This window comes from Haliotis rufescens, unplaced genomic scaffold (genome assembly GCF_023055435.1).
Source record: "Haliotis rufescens isolate VD_foot unplaced genomic scaffold, xgHalRufe1.0.p SCAF_8, whole genome shotgun sequence".
Lineage (NCBI taxonomy): Eukaryota > Metazoa > Mollusca > Gastropoda > Lepetellida > Haliotidae > Haliotis > Haliotis rufescens.
In genome coordinates this window covers 20,005,293-20,023,192 of record NW_025964372.1, presented here as the reverse complement: position 1 = coordinate 20,023,192, position 17,900 = coordinate 20,005,293, and the positions used below count along the sequence as shown (strand labels likewise).

The 17,900-nt window shown below is 39.1% G+C and overlaps 1 protein-coding gene across 10 annotated transcripts in view; it reads left to right on the top strand.

Moving 5' to 3' along the window:
* The window catches only part of LOC124142490 (transient receptor potential cation channel subfamily V member 5-like), a 42,652-nt gene extending 31,246 nt beyond the window's left edge, over positions 1–11,406 (top strand). For 6 of the 10 annotated variants that reach the window (XM_046510988.2, XM_046510984.2, XM_048389005.1 and 3 more), the window contains 5 exons: positions 762–871; positions 4,756–4,907; positions 6,855–6,971; positions 7,857–7,982; positions 8,229–11,406. In XM_046510988.2, coding sequence (XP_046366944.1) covers positions 762–871; positions 4,756–4,907; positions 6,855–6,971; positions 7,857–7,982; positions 8,229–8,384 — 661 coding nt within the window. In that variant the 3' untranslated portion in view covers positions 8,385–11,406. Of the gene's footprint in view, positions 1–761; positions 872–2,730; positions 2,877–4,755; positions 4,908–6,854; positions 6,972–7,856; positions 7,983–8,228 lie in introns of those variants that run through there. The other 4 variants (XM_046510989.2, XM_048389002.1, XR_007219324.1 and 1 more) reach the window with 3 other exon arrangements.
* The last annotated feature ends 6,494 nt before the right edge of the window (positions 11,407–17,900 follow it).

Genomic DNA, 17,900 nt, shown 5'->3' with positions numbered 1-17,900 from the left:
AACAATATCATCTTTGACCTGTCTGATTGTGTGTCATTGTACCTCAATGTGTGATTTGACTGATTGTGTGTCATGTTACCCTCAAGGTCTGGATCGCTGCTCATGCTGTAACCCACTGGTTTGCCTGGCCCAAATTCAAACGCTGTTATATAGCTAAAATATTCCTGACTTTGGCATTAAAGAATTTCCATTCATGGTGTCCCTGCCTAGAGCCTCCCCTGTGATGTTGTACAAGTGATGTCTTGTCAAACATTTCAGATGGTTGGCAGACGTTTCAGACGGTTGCTGTGATGTTGTACAAGGGACGTCATGTCCCATGTTTCAGATGGTTGGCAGATGTTTCAGACAGTTGCTGTGATGTTGTAACAGTGACGTCAAGTCCCATGTTTCAGACGGTTGCTGTGATGATGTAACAGTGACGGCATGTCCAATGTTTCAGACAGTTGCTGTGATGTTGTACAAGTGACGTCATGTCCCATGTTTCAGATGGTTGTCTGACATTTCAGACAGTTGCTGTGATGTTGTAACAGTGACGTCAAGTCCCATGTTTCAGACGGTTGCTGTGATGATGTAACAGTGACGTCATGTCCAATGTTTCAGACAGTTGCTGTGATGTCGTACAAGTGACGTCATGTCCCATGTTTCAGATGGTTGTCTGATGTTTCAGACAGTTGCTGTGATGTTGTAACAGTGACGTCATGACCCATGTTTCAGACAGTTGCTGTGATGTTGTGACAGTGATTTCATGTCTCATGTTTCAGAGGTTTCCGTATTGTTGGCCCGTTTGTAGTGATGATCTACAAGATGATCAAAGGGGACCTGCTGAGATTCTTCATCATTTATGCTGTCTTCGTCATCGGCTTCTCGCAAGGTAGGACACAAGTCCTCGCACAGCTTTCAGAATACTGAGCTCCATTCCACGAAGCAATCGTAGAGTAACGACAGTCAGATGTCTATGTTAATGTTAGGGAGGTACAATCACCTTGGCACGACGATAGTTTATCAAATGGACCACTGGTCCTTACATTCCCAGAAGCAGGTCTTAATGTAGTCCTCTCATAGCTCTCAGAATACTGACCTACACATTCACAGAAATAGGCCACCTCACTATTGAGATACATACTATATATTACCACCTTACTATTTAGATACATACCATGTCACCACCTTACTATTAGGAGACTTCCTTAATCACCACCTTAATACTGTGATATGTATGATGTCATCACCTTAATATTGAGATACGTACCATGACAGCACCTTACTATTGACATGCATATCATATATCACCACCTTTCTTTTGAGATACATATCGTATCAGCACCTTACTATTGACATACATATCATATCACCACCTTGACATTGAGATATATATGATATTGCCACCTTGCTATTGAGATATATTACATATCACCTCAATATTGAGACATGTATCATATCACACCTTACAGACCTACAGATAAGCTGCGTATTTGCGTAAAATACCCCCCAAAACTATTCAAAACCCAATTACTTTCAATTAACTTGTGTACAGAGACGCATGCCATAAATGAAATACTCAATTGTTTCAAAACGGCACTCGTAAATATCCAATGAAGCTTTTTCAGCATGCGTACAGCGGAGCTAATTTCCGAAACAAAAATATGAGCTAATTTAACTTCCGAGTCAATCCTATATTTAGAGCCGTTATATACATCTAAAGTATGATTTCATTTTTTTTAAATCTCAAAATGATTACTCATTTTGTGAAAAACCCAATAGAGTGATGAATAGATGAGTGAAAAGATATTGGTTACCCAATGAAAAGTGTAATAACCCAATTAAATTAGAAACTTTCGAGTAAAAATTCAATTGCTGAAAAGGTTGTCTGGAGCTCTGCCCCTACTGTTGAAATATGTATCATATCACATGGTGACCTTTCTACTGAGATACATGTCATATCACCACCTTAACATTGAGATATGTATGATATCACCACCTTATAATTGCGATATGTGCCATATCACCACCTTACTACTGTAATACATCATACCACCACATAACCCATTACCATTGAGATACGTATCATAGCACCACCTTTAACTAGTGAGGTATGTATCATATCACCACCTTACTTTTAAGATACGTATCATATCCCCACCTTCCTGTTGAGATACGTATCATATCCCCACCTTCCTGTTGAGATACGTATCATATCCCAACTTACTATTGAGTCACACATATCACCACCTTACTATTGAGATACATATCATATCACCACCTTCCTGTTGAGATACGTATCATATCCCCACCTTCCTGTTTAGATACGTATCATATCCCCACCTTCCTGTTTAGATACGTATCATATCCCCACCTTCCTGTTTAGATACGTATCATATCCCCGCCTTCCTGTTGAGATACGTATCATATCACCACCTTACTATTGAGTTCACATATATCACCACCTTACTATTGAGTTCACATATATCACCACCTTACTATTGAGTCACATATATCACCACCTTACTATTGAGACAAGTTATTTCATGATGAAGTGCATGGTTACAGCCCCAATGTCCACCATGACAAGGATCTCTTCTGTAACCTATATTTATGCTATTCATGACTCTTTTCTACTTTAAGACACATTAATACACAAACTCTATATGCTATTTTTTCAAGCTTTCTTGAAACTCTTGTATGTTCCTGCTACCAGCTCTGTATTAACATATTATGCCACCTTTCTTCCAGCAATGTTCATAGTGTTCCGCGGTGTGACTGCGACGGTGTTTGCTGATCCAGGGGGCGCTATAATGGGCATGTTTGTCATGTCGCTGGGCCAGTTCGGAGATATCTATGACTCCTTCATTGAGACTCAGTATCCCATCATGGGCAAAGTAGGCACCCTCCCATGCACTGCACTCTGTGTTGTGGCGCGGTTCCCCCCCTCCCCATTTTCACTGTTGCAGCATGTTTTAGATGTTCATGTCAAATAAGTGTTTGGTTAAGTTGGTCAATTAAAAATATTGAAACTTTTAACATGAGTTTCACTTAAATTTACACATAAGACATATTGTTTAATACAGGTAACATTTTCTCAGAAACTCAATCTTTGAAATGGTTGTGTCAAATTGTGTGACAGTTTAGCAGGTTAATAAGTTGGGTAATATATTAATTTAACATTGAAACCTTTGATATTAATTAATACTTGTTACTTCTTGCACATTAAACAAATGGATTAAACATTAAACAAATGGATTAAACATAGGAACATGTTCTCAGCAGTAGAATTCATGTCAGTCTTTAATCCATATGATTATGGTTGGATGGTATTTAGCTCACCTGACCGAGCTTCGTCTGGCATGCCTTATCTGGTGTGCGTTTTCGGTCATAGAAATATCTTCTCAGAAATTACTGAACCAATTAAGCCGAATCTTCAGATGCTTGTTCCCACCAGTTGTTCAAGAGGTTTGAATTGGATTTTCATTATGACTGCCACAGCAGTCTAAAAATTATTGCCATCTATAACTCAAACAGTTTGTTTCAAAAAGGAGAGACTTATAGAAGATTTCAAAGTAAAACATTCATAATTTGAGGTGAAATTATAACAAAGACATGTTGTCGACATGTTAAGCATTGTCATCATTTTTAAAGCTAAAATATCAATAATGGTCTTTGTGTTTTAATAACAACAACGAACTTTGGTAATTCAGGTTCTTGATGAGAGTCATGAAAATAAATGACAAGTATTTTAGTCATGTTGCTGAAGACATCTGGGAGGGACATCCTGTTTGTCGTTGACTCATGGAAAGTATATCGCTGTGGAACTTCACATCATACCATATATGGACATGGAATCCACCATACTATTATTTTCAGGCTGCTCCCTCCACTGCACTGCCCCCCTGCACATCTGATTGGTTGATATCCAGTTCCATGTTTAGCTTTTCATTTTGTCGCACATACCCATGCGTTTTCTGCTGTTGGTGTAAATATGATATGCCGCCTATACCTTGTTGATAATTGTATTTGTTATATGAAATATAATAATGGAGGTTTGTGTTGATTCATGAATATGTAGTTACACATTGATATATACATCTGATTAAATGGCTGTCATGCTTCCACCAATAGTATTCACATTCAAATTACCATTTTGTTGTGATGTAAAATCAAGATTTACCCCTCAAGTTGACAACATGTTGTCTGTTGAAATAAATGTATTCGAAATCATTTCTAAATTCAGACTTGACATTTCATCATTTTCCATCAATAATTGAATGTATACAATTAATTAGCAAAGTTTACGTTCAGAACCTACTTTCTGTGCTCTTAATTCCTCCTCAGTGTAAGCAAAGTCAGTGTCAAATTGCAGGAGGTATTTCAAACCCCCCAAAAGGCATTTTTTTATTACTTAGTTTGCAGATCCACCATTGTTCAAATAAAATGAAAAAAACAACAGTTTTTCACTCTCAGTGTCAGCTAACATATCGAAATGATGACAAAAAAATAACGATTAATCAGGAAAGGGAAGTAACTCTTGAATGGTCAAGCACTGTTACAATTCACCCTACCAACAAAAACAACAACAGCCAAAACCTATTTTAGCAAATATTTTTTATCTTTGGTGGAATGTAGACCAAGCAGAGACCATATACCGGCATAGATATCGGCATATGGTCTCTGGACCAAGTAGTAGAACAGTGCTTATCCCGCATCCACTAACCCACCACTGTTTTGTTTTGGTTTGTGCAAGTTTTGACATCTTGTTTCCAGCTATTTATGTCCCTTTCCGCAACAAGTCCAGTGTGTTTGCCAGTCCCATAGAAGCAATCTTTGGTATGTTTGCCATGTCCGTCGGTGACTTCGAAGACTTGTATGAAGACTTTGAAGTTAAGCTCCAAACTCCCTTTAAAGAACTGGCCGGAGTAAGTCGGTGGTAGGGGCAGTGTTGGGTCTTGTGCCTGTTGAAACAGTGGGTTATTCCGTTTATTACCCAATGTCAATAATCAATAAAATGAAGATGTTTGTCATTTGTCTATCGCAGAGTGAGTGAGTGAATTTGGGTTAACGCTGCTTTGGACAGTATTCCGGTTATATCACAGCATGTCAGCTTAATGTGGGAAAGTGATGCAGGTCTCAGACATTTACCACTTTGGTGATAATCACAGATTCCAGGATATTGTTATGTATGAAGTCATGGCTAATTAATGTCATTATACAGTATTTTACTGTGTGACATCATATTGCTTTTATTTACCAATCATTATTGGTATATGCTTGATGCAGAGATATGTAGGAATGTCATAGCCCTTGATCATATTAGTCTAGTGATTATGGTGTTTTCTTGATGTTGTAACAACTTAAAAATATGAATCCTAAACAGGCTTCAGTTGCAAGTGTAGACTAGTAGCCAGGTAAATACTATCTGATTATTAACCCTGCTTGTTGTCCCTTACCAGAGATCATATACCGGTATATGGTCTCGGCCATTACCAAAGCATCCCGTGCACGCCTCACCCTCACAAATGAGGGTTATCCTAGCTTTTCCTAACCCAGTGTTGTTGTCAGGGAGACCATTGGTACGAAGTTTGGCATAGTTTGTATAAATGATGATTGCCATCTGTTAATAAGTTTCTGCACAAAAATATCCGATACACACAGAAACATAGATTTCAGGTCAAAGCCAAATGTGTTGGTAATGTGCCACCATGGTGTGCCATGTGTTTATAATGCCACTATGGTGTGCCATGTGTTGATAATGCCACTGAGGTGTGCCTATGGTGTTCCATGTGTCGATAATGTGCCACCATGGTGTGCCATGTGTTTATAATGCCACTATGGTGTGCCATGTGTTGATAATGCCACTGAGGTGTGCCTATGGTGTTCCATGTGTCGATAAAGTGCCACAATGGTGCGCCATGTGTTGATAATGCCGCTATGGTGTGCCATGTGTTTATAATGCCGCTATGGTGTGCCATGTGTTTATAATGCCACTATGGTGTTCCATGTGTCGATAATGTGCCACTATGGTGTGCCATGTGTTGATAATACCACTGTGGTGTTCCATGTGTTGATAATGCCACTATGGTGTTCCATGTGTTGATGACGGGGGCGGTCGGGTAGCCTAGTGGTTAAAGCGTTCGCTCGTCACGCCGAAGACCCGGGTTCGATTCCCGACATGGGTACAATGTGCGAAGCCCATTTCTGGTGTCCCCCGCCGTGATATTGCTGGAATATTGCTAAAAAAGCGGCGTAAAACCATACTCAGTCAGTCAGTCAGTCCATGTGTTGATAATGCCACTATGGTGTTCAATGTGTTGATAATGCCACTATGGTGTTCCATGTGTTGATAATGCCACTGTGGTGTTCCATGTGTTGATAATGCCACTATGGTGTTCCATGTGTTGATAAGCCACTATGGTGTTCCATGTGTTGATAATGCCACTATGGTGTTCCATGTGTTGATAATGCCACTATGGTGTTCCATGTGTTGATAATGTGCCACTATGGTGTGCCATGTGTTGATAATGTGCCACCATGGTGTGCCATGTGTTGATAATGCCACTATGGTGTTCCATGTGTTGATAATGCCACTATGGTGTTCAATGTGTTGATAATGCCACTATGGTGTTCCATGTGTTGATAATGCCACTGTGGTGTTCCATGTGTTGATAATGCCACTGTGGTGCTCCATGTGTTAATAAAGACACTATGGTGTACCATGTGTTGATAATGTGCCACTTTAGTGTTCCATGTGTTGATAATGCCACTATGGTGTGCCATGTGTTGATATGCCACTATGGTGTGCCATGTGCTGATATTCCACCATGATGTGTCATGTGTTGAGTACTTAGAGAGTTTGCTTTCCCTAGATTCTGTTCATGGCCTATATGATCATGGTGACGCTGCTGCTGGTGAACATGCTGATCGCCATGATGGGCAACACATACCAGGTCATCAGTGAAACTCAGAAGGAGTGGTTCAGACAGGTAAAGATGGGTCGAGTGTTGTCAAGAGACCAAGTGACTGAGTTGGGTTTAATGCTGCTTTCAACAGTATTTCAGTAATGACATAGCATGTCAGCTAGTTGTGAGAGGAAGGCCCTAAGTGATGCCACTTACCTATTTGGTGAAACCCACGAGCATGGGAGTGGCGCTGACAAATTTAGAATCAGTGCGAATCTGCAATTCAAACCCAGTCAGATGTTTCTGGAATACCCTGAAGGACACATTAGATGATTGTGATGAGGATTGTAACTGTGATGTGATTTTGTGATGACTGAGATATGATTGTGTAGTGATTGAGATATGGTTGTGTGATAAATGAGATATAATTGTGTGATGATTGAGATATGATTGTGTGATGATTGAGATATGATTGTGTGATGATTGATATATGATTGTGTGATGATTGAGATATGATTGTGTGATGATTGAGATGATTGTATGGTGATTGAGATATGATTGTGTGATGATTGAGATATGATTGTGTAATGATTGAAATATGATTGTGTGATGATTGAGATTTGATTGTGATTGTTTGTTGTTTAACGCCGCACTCAGCAATATTCCAGCTATATGACGGCGGTCTGTAAATAATCGAGTCTGGACCAGACAATCCAGTGATTGACATGATGAGCATCGATCCATGCAATTGGGATACGATGACATGCATCAACCAAGTCAGCGAGCCTGACCACCCGATCCCGTTACGACAAGCATAGTCGCATTTTTACAGGACGCATGGAGTGCTGAAGAACTATTCTACCCCGGACCTCACTGGTCAGGTATGATTGGGATATGATTGTGTGATGATTGAGATATGATTGTGATGATGATGATGATGATGATGATGATGCCAACCTACTTCTTCAGTGGGCCAAGATCGTCCTGGTGGTGGAGCAGAGCGTGACAACAGATGAGAGACGCCTGCAGCAGTTCAAGTACTCCCAGCCAATGGCAGATGGGCGCCGGGCTCTGGTCATCAGGTGGCACCAGTCGGTAAGAATAAAGAACAAATTCAAAACCAAGACCAAACTTGAATAAAACACAAATATATACAAATCAAGCATGTTCACTGGCAGGCAGTGTTTAACTTTTGTTGCTGTTGTCGTCATGATGTTAGATCACTGTACGGTATGGTGGGTTGTAAAGGTCTGCAACCATCCTCATGTTGGACTCCCAGATCAAACTAATACAGTTGTTCTTCTTGCTCCCCTGTTGATGTCGTTGTTGTCAATGTTGCAGGAGAAGGAGAAGGAGGAGCTGAAGCGGCTACGTGAACTACACAAGCAGCAGCAGGAGAAACTTCGCCAACAGAAGCGGCGGCTCAGCATCAAGAAGCGGAACACCCCCAGTACACTGATATACCAGGAAGTCAACGAGGGCACTTACAACTTGTGAACTGACAAATCAGATTACAGCTAGTGTTTGAGCTGTTCAGTAAGATTATTGCAGAAGTTTGAAAAAATCTTTGCAAAAATCTTTATATTCCCAATTGATTTGCAGACAAAAGTTGGTCTTCTTACAGTGCATCAAATCCAAATATTATTCCTATCAATAATTGTTGACAAATAAGATATGTTGAAAATGTTAATAATAATATTTCTCTTAGAAGGAAATATTCAAACCGAAACATATTAAGTTCTGAAGAAAGGTTGTCAAATATACAATTAAGTAGAATCAGTGTACACTGAGTGATTCCTCCTATCACAAAACTAAACTCATTAGCCAACAAATATTCTGTCATATGATGGTTGTTTTAATTCTGCCACATTTCATCAACAAACCATCAGAATCTGCACTTCCCAAAATATGTCACATCAGCAATTCCTGTAACACACAAATTGGGATGCAGATAATAGTGAGGGGCTGCATGTTGCTTGGAGATATGTTGTCACACAAGTAGTATTCACTAATGCCATAAATATTGCCATAAATAATGCAATAAATATTGCCAGCTTCGTTTCAATTGCCTCTTGTCAATGCAATCTACTTGGCTGAGTTACTTCGAATTGCTGTTGCTTGGACTCAAGCTTAGTCCCTGTACTCAGTAAATCAGGAGCTAGGAATTTAAATCATTGCTTCATTGTTTAAGAAAAAATATTCCTGTTTGGGCTTATGGGTTTGAGCATTAACTGTGGTCATGTTACTCATGTTTTCAAGCAACACCTACTGATACTGAACATAATCATGATAATTCAAGTGCTCTTTTAGGCTTAAAAAAAATAATGGAATTGGTTCTCAGGCAATGGCTTTTGAAATTATTGCACGAGTGGGTGGTGTTTTTTTAATATTTTTGGGTTGTTCAAGTATGTAACCAAATTTTGTTAATAATTTCGGGGAAATCATTGTGTTCTTAAGTATTGTAGCATTTAACTGCTGGGGTCGTGTGTTTCAGACATGGAATGTTTAAAGATCTTTTTTGTTTTGAAAATTGAAATAAAAAAGAAACGTGCGACAGACTTTTTGATGATGCGGGAGGTGCCTGAGAACCAAGACTATTATGTTTTTAGCCTTATGTTTTTAATATTAATATAATCATTTTTGTTGCAAAATAATATTTGAATTATTTGTTTATGATTGTTAAATTTCATATCTTACTGCTGATATACACATTCCATCCATTTGATAATATTTTTGTATTTACCATTTATTGTATATACATGTTTATGTTTTCGAGATAGAATCAAAAGTGTGAACAGACTAGTCCTACATAGCAGCTCGCTCGGTGTGGATGAATCAGATCGTCCAAATGTTAGTATGTCGTAAGAAATTTAGATTGACAATTGTTTACATTTTGTGAACTAAAGTTTTAAAGAAAAATATCAAATCTTGGACATATGGACATTATTTTTGTCATTTTTAATCAAAGTGGGGTTTTGTCTGCGTAAGGATGGGGGTAGGTGGTGTGGTGCCCTGAGGTCATGAGCCAGCCAGCACTCTATGACCTTCCATTTCTAGTGAACAAGTTATTTTGGGGTAAAATCTGGGAACAATATTTTTACAGAATTTTACAAAAATCCATCCACAACCCCATTGCTAGTTTTTGTCACAAGTGATTTCTTCACTTCAGAGTGTAAACCACCATATGTTGTCACTGTCTCCTTCAAGGGATACAATATTACATTATAGGAATACAATGCTACATTCAAGTGGTACATTACTACATCCTCAGAGTACAATCTTACTTTCTAGGGGTAAAATATTACATTCTAAGAGAACAGTGTTATATCCTAGGGATACAATATTACATTCTAGGGGTACACTGTTTGCATTCTAGGAGTGCAATATTTCATTCTAAGAGTACAATATTTCATTCTGGATAACTAGATATAATATTTTTCTCCTAAAATGTAATATCCCTAGAATGTAATGTTGTACTCCTAGAATGAAAATTTTGCCCCCTAGAATGTACTATTGTTTTCCTAGAACATAACATTACATGGTACATTATTACATTCTAGGAGTACAATATTACATTCTAGGAGTACAATATTATTTTCTAGGAGTACAATATTACTTTCTAGAAGAACAGTAGTACATTCCAGGAATACAATAACACATTCTAACTGGGGGTGCACTATTACATTCTAGGAGTACAATATTACATTTTAGGAGTTTAATATTACATTCTATGAGTACAATATAACTTTCTAGAAGAACAGTAGTACATTCCAGGAATACAAGAACACATTCTAACTGGGGGTGCAATATTACATTATACAGTATTACCATCATTACATTCTAGGAGTACAACACAACGTATTTATGTTCTCCAAGCATGTCAAAATCCAGGGTAGCTATTGTTGATAATTACAATACATTCATTGACCTTATTTTTGTTATGATAATGGACTGTGCCTTTATTTTTTAGATTGTGTTAAAATACAGTGACTCCACTGACAACATGAATTTGTCATATCTACATGAATGTGGCCATTAAATTGTTGTAATCCTAGAAAGTATTTATGCCATAACTGTCACACTTGTTCATTTGCTTAGTTGAAAACTAGGGTACTGTATACTCTGTGTAAAAGGCATTATCATTTTATGCATTATTTTCATACTTTACTCTTTTTTGTTTTAAATTGACATTTTTACACACGTTACATGTCATTAGTTGTGATAATTTACATATAATCAACATTTGCCATGCTGCTGCCGTATATTCATTTTCAAAACAAAAATTACATTTAAATAGTAAAATAACATGTTTGTTATTTTGTTTTACGATGTAAAATTTAAAAAGAGAAAATATTGTTTCTTAAGTTATTATTGAAATAGATATTTGATTTATGTTTTGATTGTTTTTCGTATTTTAGAGAATTGTTTTGTGGCTTTGAAGGGAGCCGGTAATTGAGAATCAATAGTTATGTGACATTATATGTAAAATGAAAAGACAAATAAACCTGCTTCATCAGTATGTGAAAAGTTCTGTCTTTTATGCAGAAGGTGTCATCACTGAAAGAGCTAGGAGACGATTAATTGGTGGACAGGTTTGCTGACTTGGTTGATGCATGTCATCCTAACCCAATTTTGTGGATTGATGCTCATGATAACTGGATTGTCTGATCCAGGTTATGTACTCATGGGCCTCCGCTCCATTGACTTAAGAAGCATGATCATCACCGTCACATTGCGAAAACTATAGTATATAGTTGACTGAACCAAATACACATTCACATGTTGTCTTTGGGTTCAGTCAACTATATACTATAGTCAGCTGCCATTAGAGCATGGTGAAGATCCGGGGTTGAATAGGTCTCCAGCAAGCATAAAAAGGTGACTATGCTTGTCGTAAGAGGCGACTTAAGGGATCAGGTGGTCAGGCTAGCTGACTTGGTTGATGCATGTCAACGTCATATAGCTGGAATATTGCTGAGTGCGGCGTTAAACAACAAACAACAACAAGAGCATGTTGACATTCAGTCAGCCAAGTGTTTCAGCCTGCTCTCTGGATAACCAGGTTTTGCCAGCTCTTACCTTGAACTGGACTGAATCTGTCTCCATGTTGTTATGATATAATGTAATTAATATATGAAACAACCCTAAACAAGCAAGCAAACAAAATAACCCCAAAAATTGAAATTCTTTCCAGGCCTTTAAAACAATTATTTTAATAATGTATGGGAAACAAGATCTGCTTGTCTTGATGATCATGAGGTATTGGGGACCTGTTCTGACCTTGCATCCTCACAGGGAGACAGCATGAAGTATTGAGAATCTGTTCTGGATTGGAATCCTCACAAGAAGACAAACAGGATGTAATGTGGGCCTTTTCTGCTCCAGATCCCCCGCAGGACAACACGTAACGGACTTTCAATATATTCTAACATCAGGACATACTTTAAAATGTCTCCCATCTCATGAGAATAGTCTGAAACGTTTAGAGCTTAGAAAACCAAACCTGTATAACATATCATTAATGTTTGAAGCCCAGTTTGTCTTTTCATTCACAAAATCTAGAACTAATATGTTGGAACATATCTTCACATGTCTGTGTCAGGCATATTAATTATCAGCAAAGATTCACACTATCAGTGACACGCATTCAGCCGAATCACAGAGCTCGCCCAAGTCGATTCTTAACACATGTATACCTTACTAAGGACCAAGTTTTGGAATGACTGCACACTGAAACATGTACTGGTGTCAAATGTAGATGAGCATTGTTTTTCAGTTCGCATATTGTGGTACATACATGTATTCCTCTATTTGGAATTTCAATGCGACTTAATGAAGCTCACAGGAAACTAAGACAGTAGAAAAAGGGACATGCCAAGCACCAAGGCTGGTACGGCCACAGAAAGACCAGGAATTATACCTGAGCAGGTTCTATTTTTTCTTTCTGACCAATACGATACGTTATGTTCTCACCATGTGAATGGCGGGTGCTACCGGTATGGCAGGACATGCTTACCCTTTTCGCAAACACCTGGTGTTAACAATGATTTTCAGTCCTCCATTCATATAATTTTTACCTCTATTTTGCCTTTCGCGCACAATGGATTCTGTGGGCTAATCGAGACTGGTTATTCCCTGGCGTTGACGTTTTATATTTTCTAATATACGAGTGGCAGGATGGAATGAGAACAGCGGTCATTGTTGACAGTTAGCTGGTCAGCCTCCTGTGTGGCATCCCAGTGAGGACAATAACAGGAGATACATTTGAAATAACATATCTCATCCGTCACAAACACATGCTAAGTGAAGTCATTTGTTTATCAGAAACAACACGGGACGTGGTACACGTTAAACTGGGGAATTGCATCGGACATAATTTTGGTCACTTATTCGTCAAAGTTGGAAATGTAGTCCACGTGTCTACCACTAAGCATTTAAAACTTTTACTTAAGTTTTACCCTGATCAAACAACCTTTGTGCCAGAGTCGTATGGCGCTCATTGAAATCTTCACGTTCGACTGTACAAGATTGCATGACAATAATGGAGTGCCAGTTTAGAGAAATCAAAGATGTGTGTTCGTTGTTTATCGCTGCACTCCGCGATAGTTCAGCTATATGAGAGCGGCTTCTAAATAAGCGAGTCTGGGCCAGACAGTCCTGACCGCCTCTGTGGTCTTGTGGTAGAGCGTCCGCCCGGAGAGCGGAAGGTCCAGGGTTCGATCCCGGGCGTCATACAAAAAGACGTTAAAAGATTGAACTTGTTGTTACCCTGTCTGGCGCTCGGCATTAAGGGGCTAAAACAAGGACTGGTCGGCTCGGAGTCAGTATACTGTGTCTGAGTGGGGTAGTCATGTTAAACTGCGGCATGGTATCTCAGTGAGCTAGCACTATAAATCGGCATCAGTCCGGAGTAGTACAAGAAGCCACACACACACATACACGTCGCTATATAAGTGCAATAATCTTGGACGCGACGTTCAACCCAATTTCACCTCACCAGACAGTCCTGTGATGGTTGTTAAGAACAACAATCCCCGACGTCGGGGTACGATGGTACGCTATCAACCAAGTCCCCGAGGATGACCACCAGATCCATTTGGTCGGCACTAACACGAGCATACGGTTTAATCATATTTATTTTCACAAATTGTGAAAATGGATTGGTAAACAAGCGAAGAGCTTATGTTAATACCGCTCCATTACACATAGGACATGTTACAATAAATACATCAATGAAGGTGAGATGTAAAAAATGAGTTGTACATGCCAAGCTAAATGTGTATGTATAATAAATCTATTTTCAGTTTATATTGAACAATTCATTTAACTGAAAACCTGCCAGTTTTTAATTGGAAGTTTTGAATAGAATCTAATATACTGAACCACAAAAGAAACGTCACCATGGATAGATATATGAGAAACCTTATTTGTCCAAACACTGTAAACATACTTTGAGACATATTAAAAAGATGAAACTTGGCAAAACTGATCATCAAAGTTGAAATTAAAGTGTCAAATGATCTTAAAGTGAAAAACAACACTAGTCTCTCTAGCTGGAGGTAGTCTCTTGTTTCTCTCGCAGTGTGGGCACGGGCGTTATCATGCCGAATCTCGAGGTTGCGATGACGTGCCAAATGAGGTATGGAGTGTGGTCTCAAGGTTTGATCAATGTGCCGAGCTGCTGTGACACCACTGCCTCACCCTGGACCGATGCTCTAGAAGACCACAGAGCCGACCCTCTGTGCAGGACCAATTCCACCCCACGCCATGATGCTCGGACCACCCCACGAGTCTCTCTCAACAACACAATCTTCCGAATAATGTTTTCCATTGCGTCGCCAGACTCTCTCTGCCATCTGCTGTTGAGATACAGTAACGGCTCTCGTCTGAGAAGAGGACTCTTCTCCACTGCTGGTGGCGCCGATGCTGGTGCTGTGTTGCCCACTGAAGACGGTGCCGGCGATGACGTGGTGTCAGAATGGATCCTCTGTGTGGCCTGTGACAGTGGAGGTGTCTGCTGGAGCCTGTATATGGTCCTTACGTGGACTTGAAATGCATTGGCTACTTGCCGGGCGGTTTGTCAAGCTTCCAATCGTCCAAGGGCTTGGAGTCACTGATTACTTGTCAATCTTGGCATGTGGTAGCAATTCAATAACGAATGAATGTTATCCGATCTGGGTGGACTTTCATAGGGCAAGAAATGGGGGAACGCATGTGCATTTCAATTTGTACGGAACTCACGTACACCGGGTTACCATGGCTGTTGCCGTGATGCGTTTAATTTGGGCGATCGGTTTTATTATCATCTGCTTTGTCTTTTTATCATCAAGTTTCATTTTTCCGGACAAGGTAATGTTAAATTTGAGAAACTTTGACAAAAATTACCCAGATATTTAAATGACAACTTTTCACGCAATGTTACTTGGGGTGACGTTTCTTTTGCGGTTCAGTATATTAGGATTTGCTCTTCCTTACTCAAATACGAATTTCCGGTTAGCACTGTTTGCAAAGAATAACCATGTTGGTAAAAATACATTTCATTCCGAAGAACATAGTAATTTGTACACACACAAAAGAAGTGTAAAAGCATCTTCGGTATGATATCCACAGGAACAAGTTTTTGTATCCAAATATATCTATCATACTGATGTGCGTTAAGACCGCTGCAGCCAAGCCTGAGGCGACTGTGAATAATTTGACATAATCTGCTTCCACAATTTAAATCCCAGTGTATACCATTATCTCCCTTTACGTGAAGCAAATTCTTAAATTGTGTAACGGTCTCTGCCCCGTTAGGTTTTCTGGTAACATGTGGGGCGGTCGGGTAGCCTAGTGGTTAAAGCGTTCGCTCGTCACGCCGAAGACCCAGGTTTGATTCCCGACATGGGTACAATGTGTGAAGCGGCGTAAAACCATATTCACTCTGGTAACATATTCCAAAGTTGTGTTGTAGCTGGTATAAATGAATCTGCATAAGCTTTTGCTTTACACTTCACTGTTTGAAGATTAGTTTTATTCCTTTAGTCATAATTTGTGTTTTCCGAAACTGTATTAGGAATAAGCCTACAAAGATATTCCGGGGAGAACATTACCAGTTTTGAATTGTATCTTCTGTCTTTTAATGACTTACAATTTGTTTCATTGTAAATCTTCTGATGACTCGTACCCCGGACAGCGCCACATATGGATCTAAGAGCATCTAAGTGTAATATTCCCAATAAGTTAGCTTGTTCATTTGTACAGTTGTCCCAAGTATGACATCAATAGTCAAAATATTTTCCTGGGGACACATCTTCTAACCCAGAATGAGACTATGTACACATTGGAATGGTATTATCATGGAGCAAAGACGGAAAACCTGCTTGGTTAATGTCCCATTTTAACATTAAGCAATGCATTAGCAAGGCAAATAGGTTGTTATAACAATCCAAAAAGGATGTTATTTTCAACCGGCCTTGCTATTTGTCTGTGTTTTGACAGCACAGAATTGGCATGAATGGTGGTGTTATAGTCGACATATTATCAAGCTTAACAATAGTTTTGATGGAGGCAGGCATTAATCGTCTCGTTTTGCTTTTACACTCCCAGCAGATGCATTTACAAACCACTCCAACTATGTTAGGTAAAACAGGCTGCCTGGTTACAAACGATTATGAAATTAAAACGATGGTCATTATATTGTGATAACGCCATGGGTGGGAGAAATCGACAGAATGATGTTTTTTGCAGGTAAATACCACATATTTTATCTGATGGGATAGTCAGGAAGGGCTACCTTATTCAAACAGAAGAATTATGTTTGATGTTGGAAAACTACACTGGACAGCTGGCTGATCCTGTATTCCAAGGGACATATAATTAGATCCAGCAATGTGATTGCTATCTTCACTAATGAGTGAGTGAATGTTGTTTTAGTGACGCAGAAATATCTAAGCTGTCACCGCGGCATGTAAAAAACACCCCTTACTTACTTACTTACTTACTTATTTACTTACTTATATAGAATTTGGGATTTTTGAGATTTGGAATAGATGCCGGTGGGGTTGGGGAGGAGAACTAAGGGAGCTGGGTATGGTCGATGTTTGTTTGTTAATGTGATTTTGATTGTGTTTTTAGATACGTTTTATTAGTTCCGTTTTGATTAAGAATACGCCTAAGGCCCTGAAGTTTTCTAGTTTATTTTGTGGGTTTAGTATTGCTTCTAAAGTGAGAGCCTTGTTTAGGGTGGTTTGTAATGCGGTTCGATGTGTTAGGTAGTGTGTGCAGTGGATGAGTGCGTGTTCTGGGGTTTCTAGTTGTTTGCAGTGTGGGCAGTTACCTGTAGTGTTTTGGTTTTTTTTTTTTTAGTTGGTCATTTAGGTTGGTGTGTCCTGTTTGGAGTTGAGTGATTACTCTGTCGATTTGTTTTGATGAATGGAGAATTTTTGGTTTGGTTAGTGGTTTGCTGAGTACTTTTTTTATTTGGCTATTTGAGTTTAGATATAGGTTATGCCATTGTTTGGTGATTTTTTGCTTGTTTACACTTTTAATTTCTGATTTTGAGATGGGTAAGTTTAAGCTTATTTCTGGGATTTTGAGGGATAGTTTAGCTGCTTTACCGGCGTTTTCATTACCTTATATTCCTACGGGGGCGGGTATCCACAAGAAGGTTATTTGCTTGCCCCTCGATCTAACAGTTTTTATACGAACCAACCTCGATTTAACCTCACTGTCCTCACCCCTGTGTTTGTTTAATGGATTAAGGGCAACAGCTCATTGCATTTGTGGTTATTGTCTGTGTAAATGAAGTGGGCAAAAGGTGAACTGTTCTCTCATAGTAAACGCTGTTTAATTAATGTCTAAATATATGGGTATCTGATAGCTGATTGCTTCATCTCGAGTGTAAGTGAAACGTTTGACGTCTGTAACTCCCTTTTCTTCAGCCCATCAGCTATTTAAGTTTCTGTCATGTCAGAGAGACATCGATCTCTATCCCTGACATTGCGTTTGCTTAGGTTTAGTGTTGTATGTGGT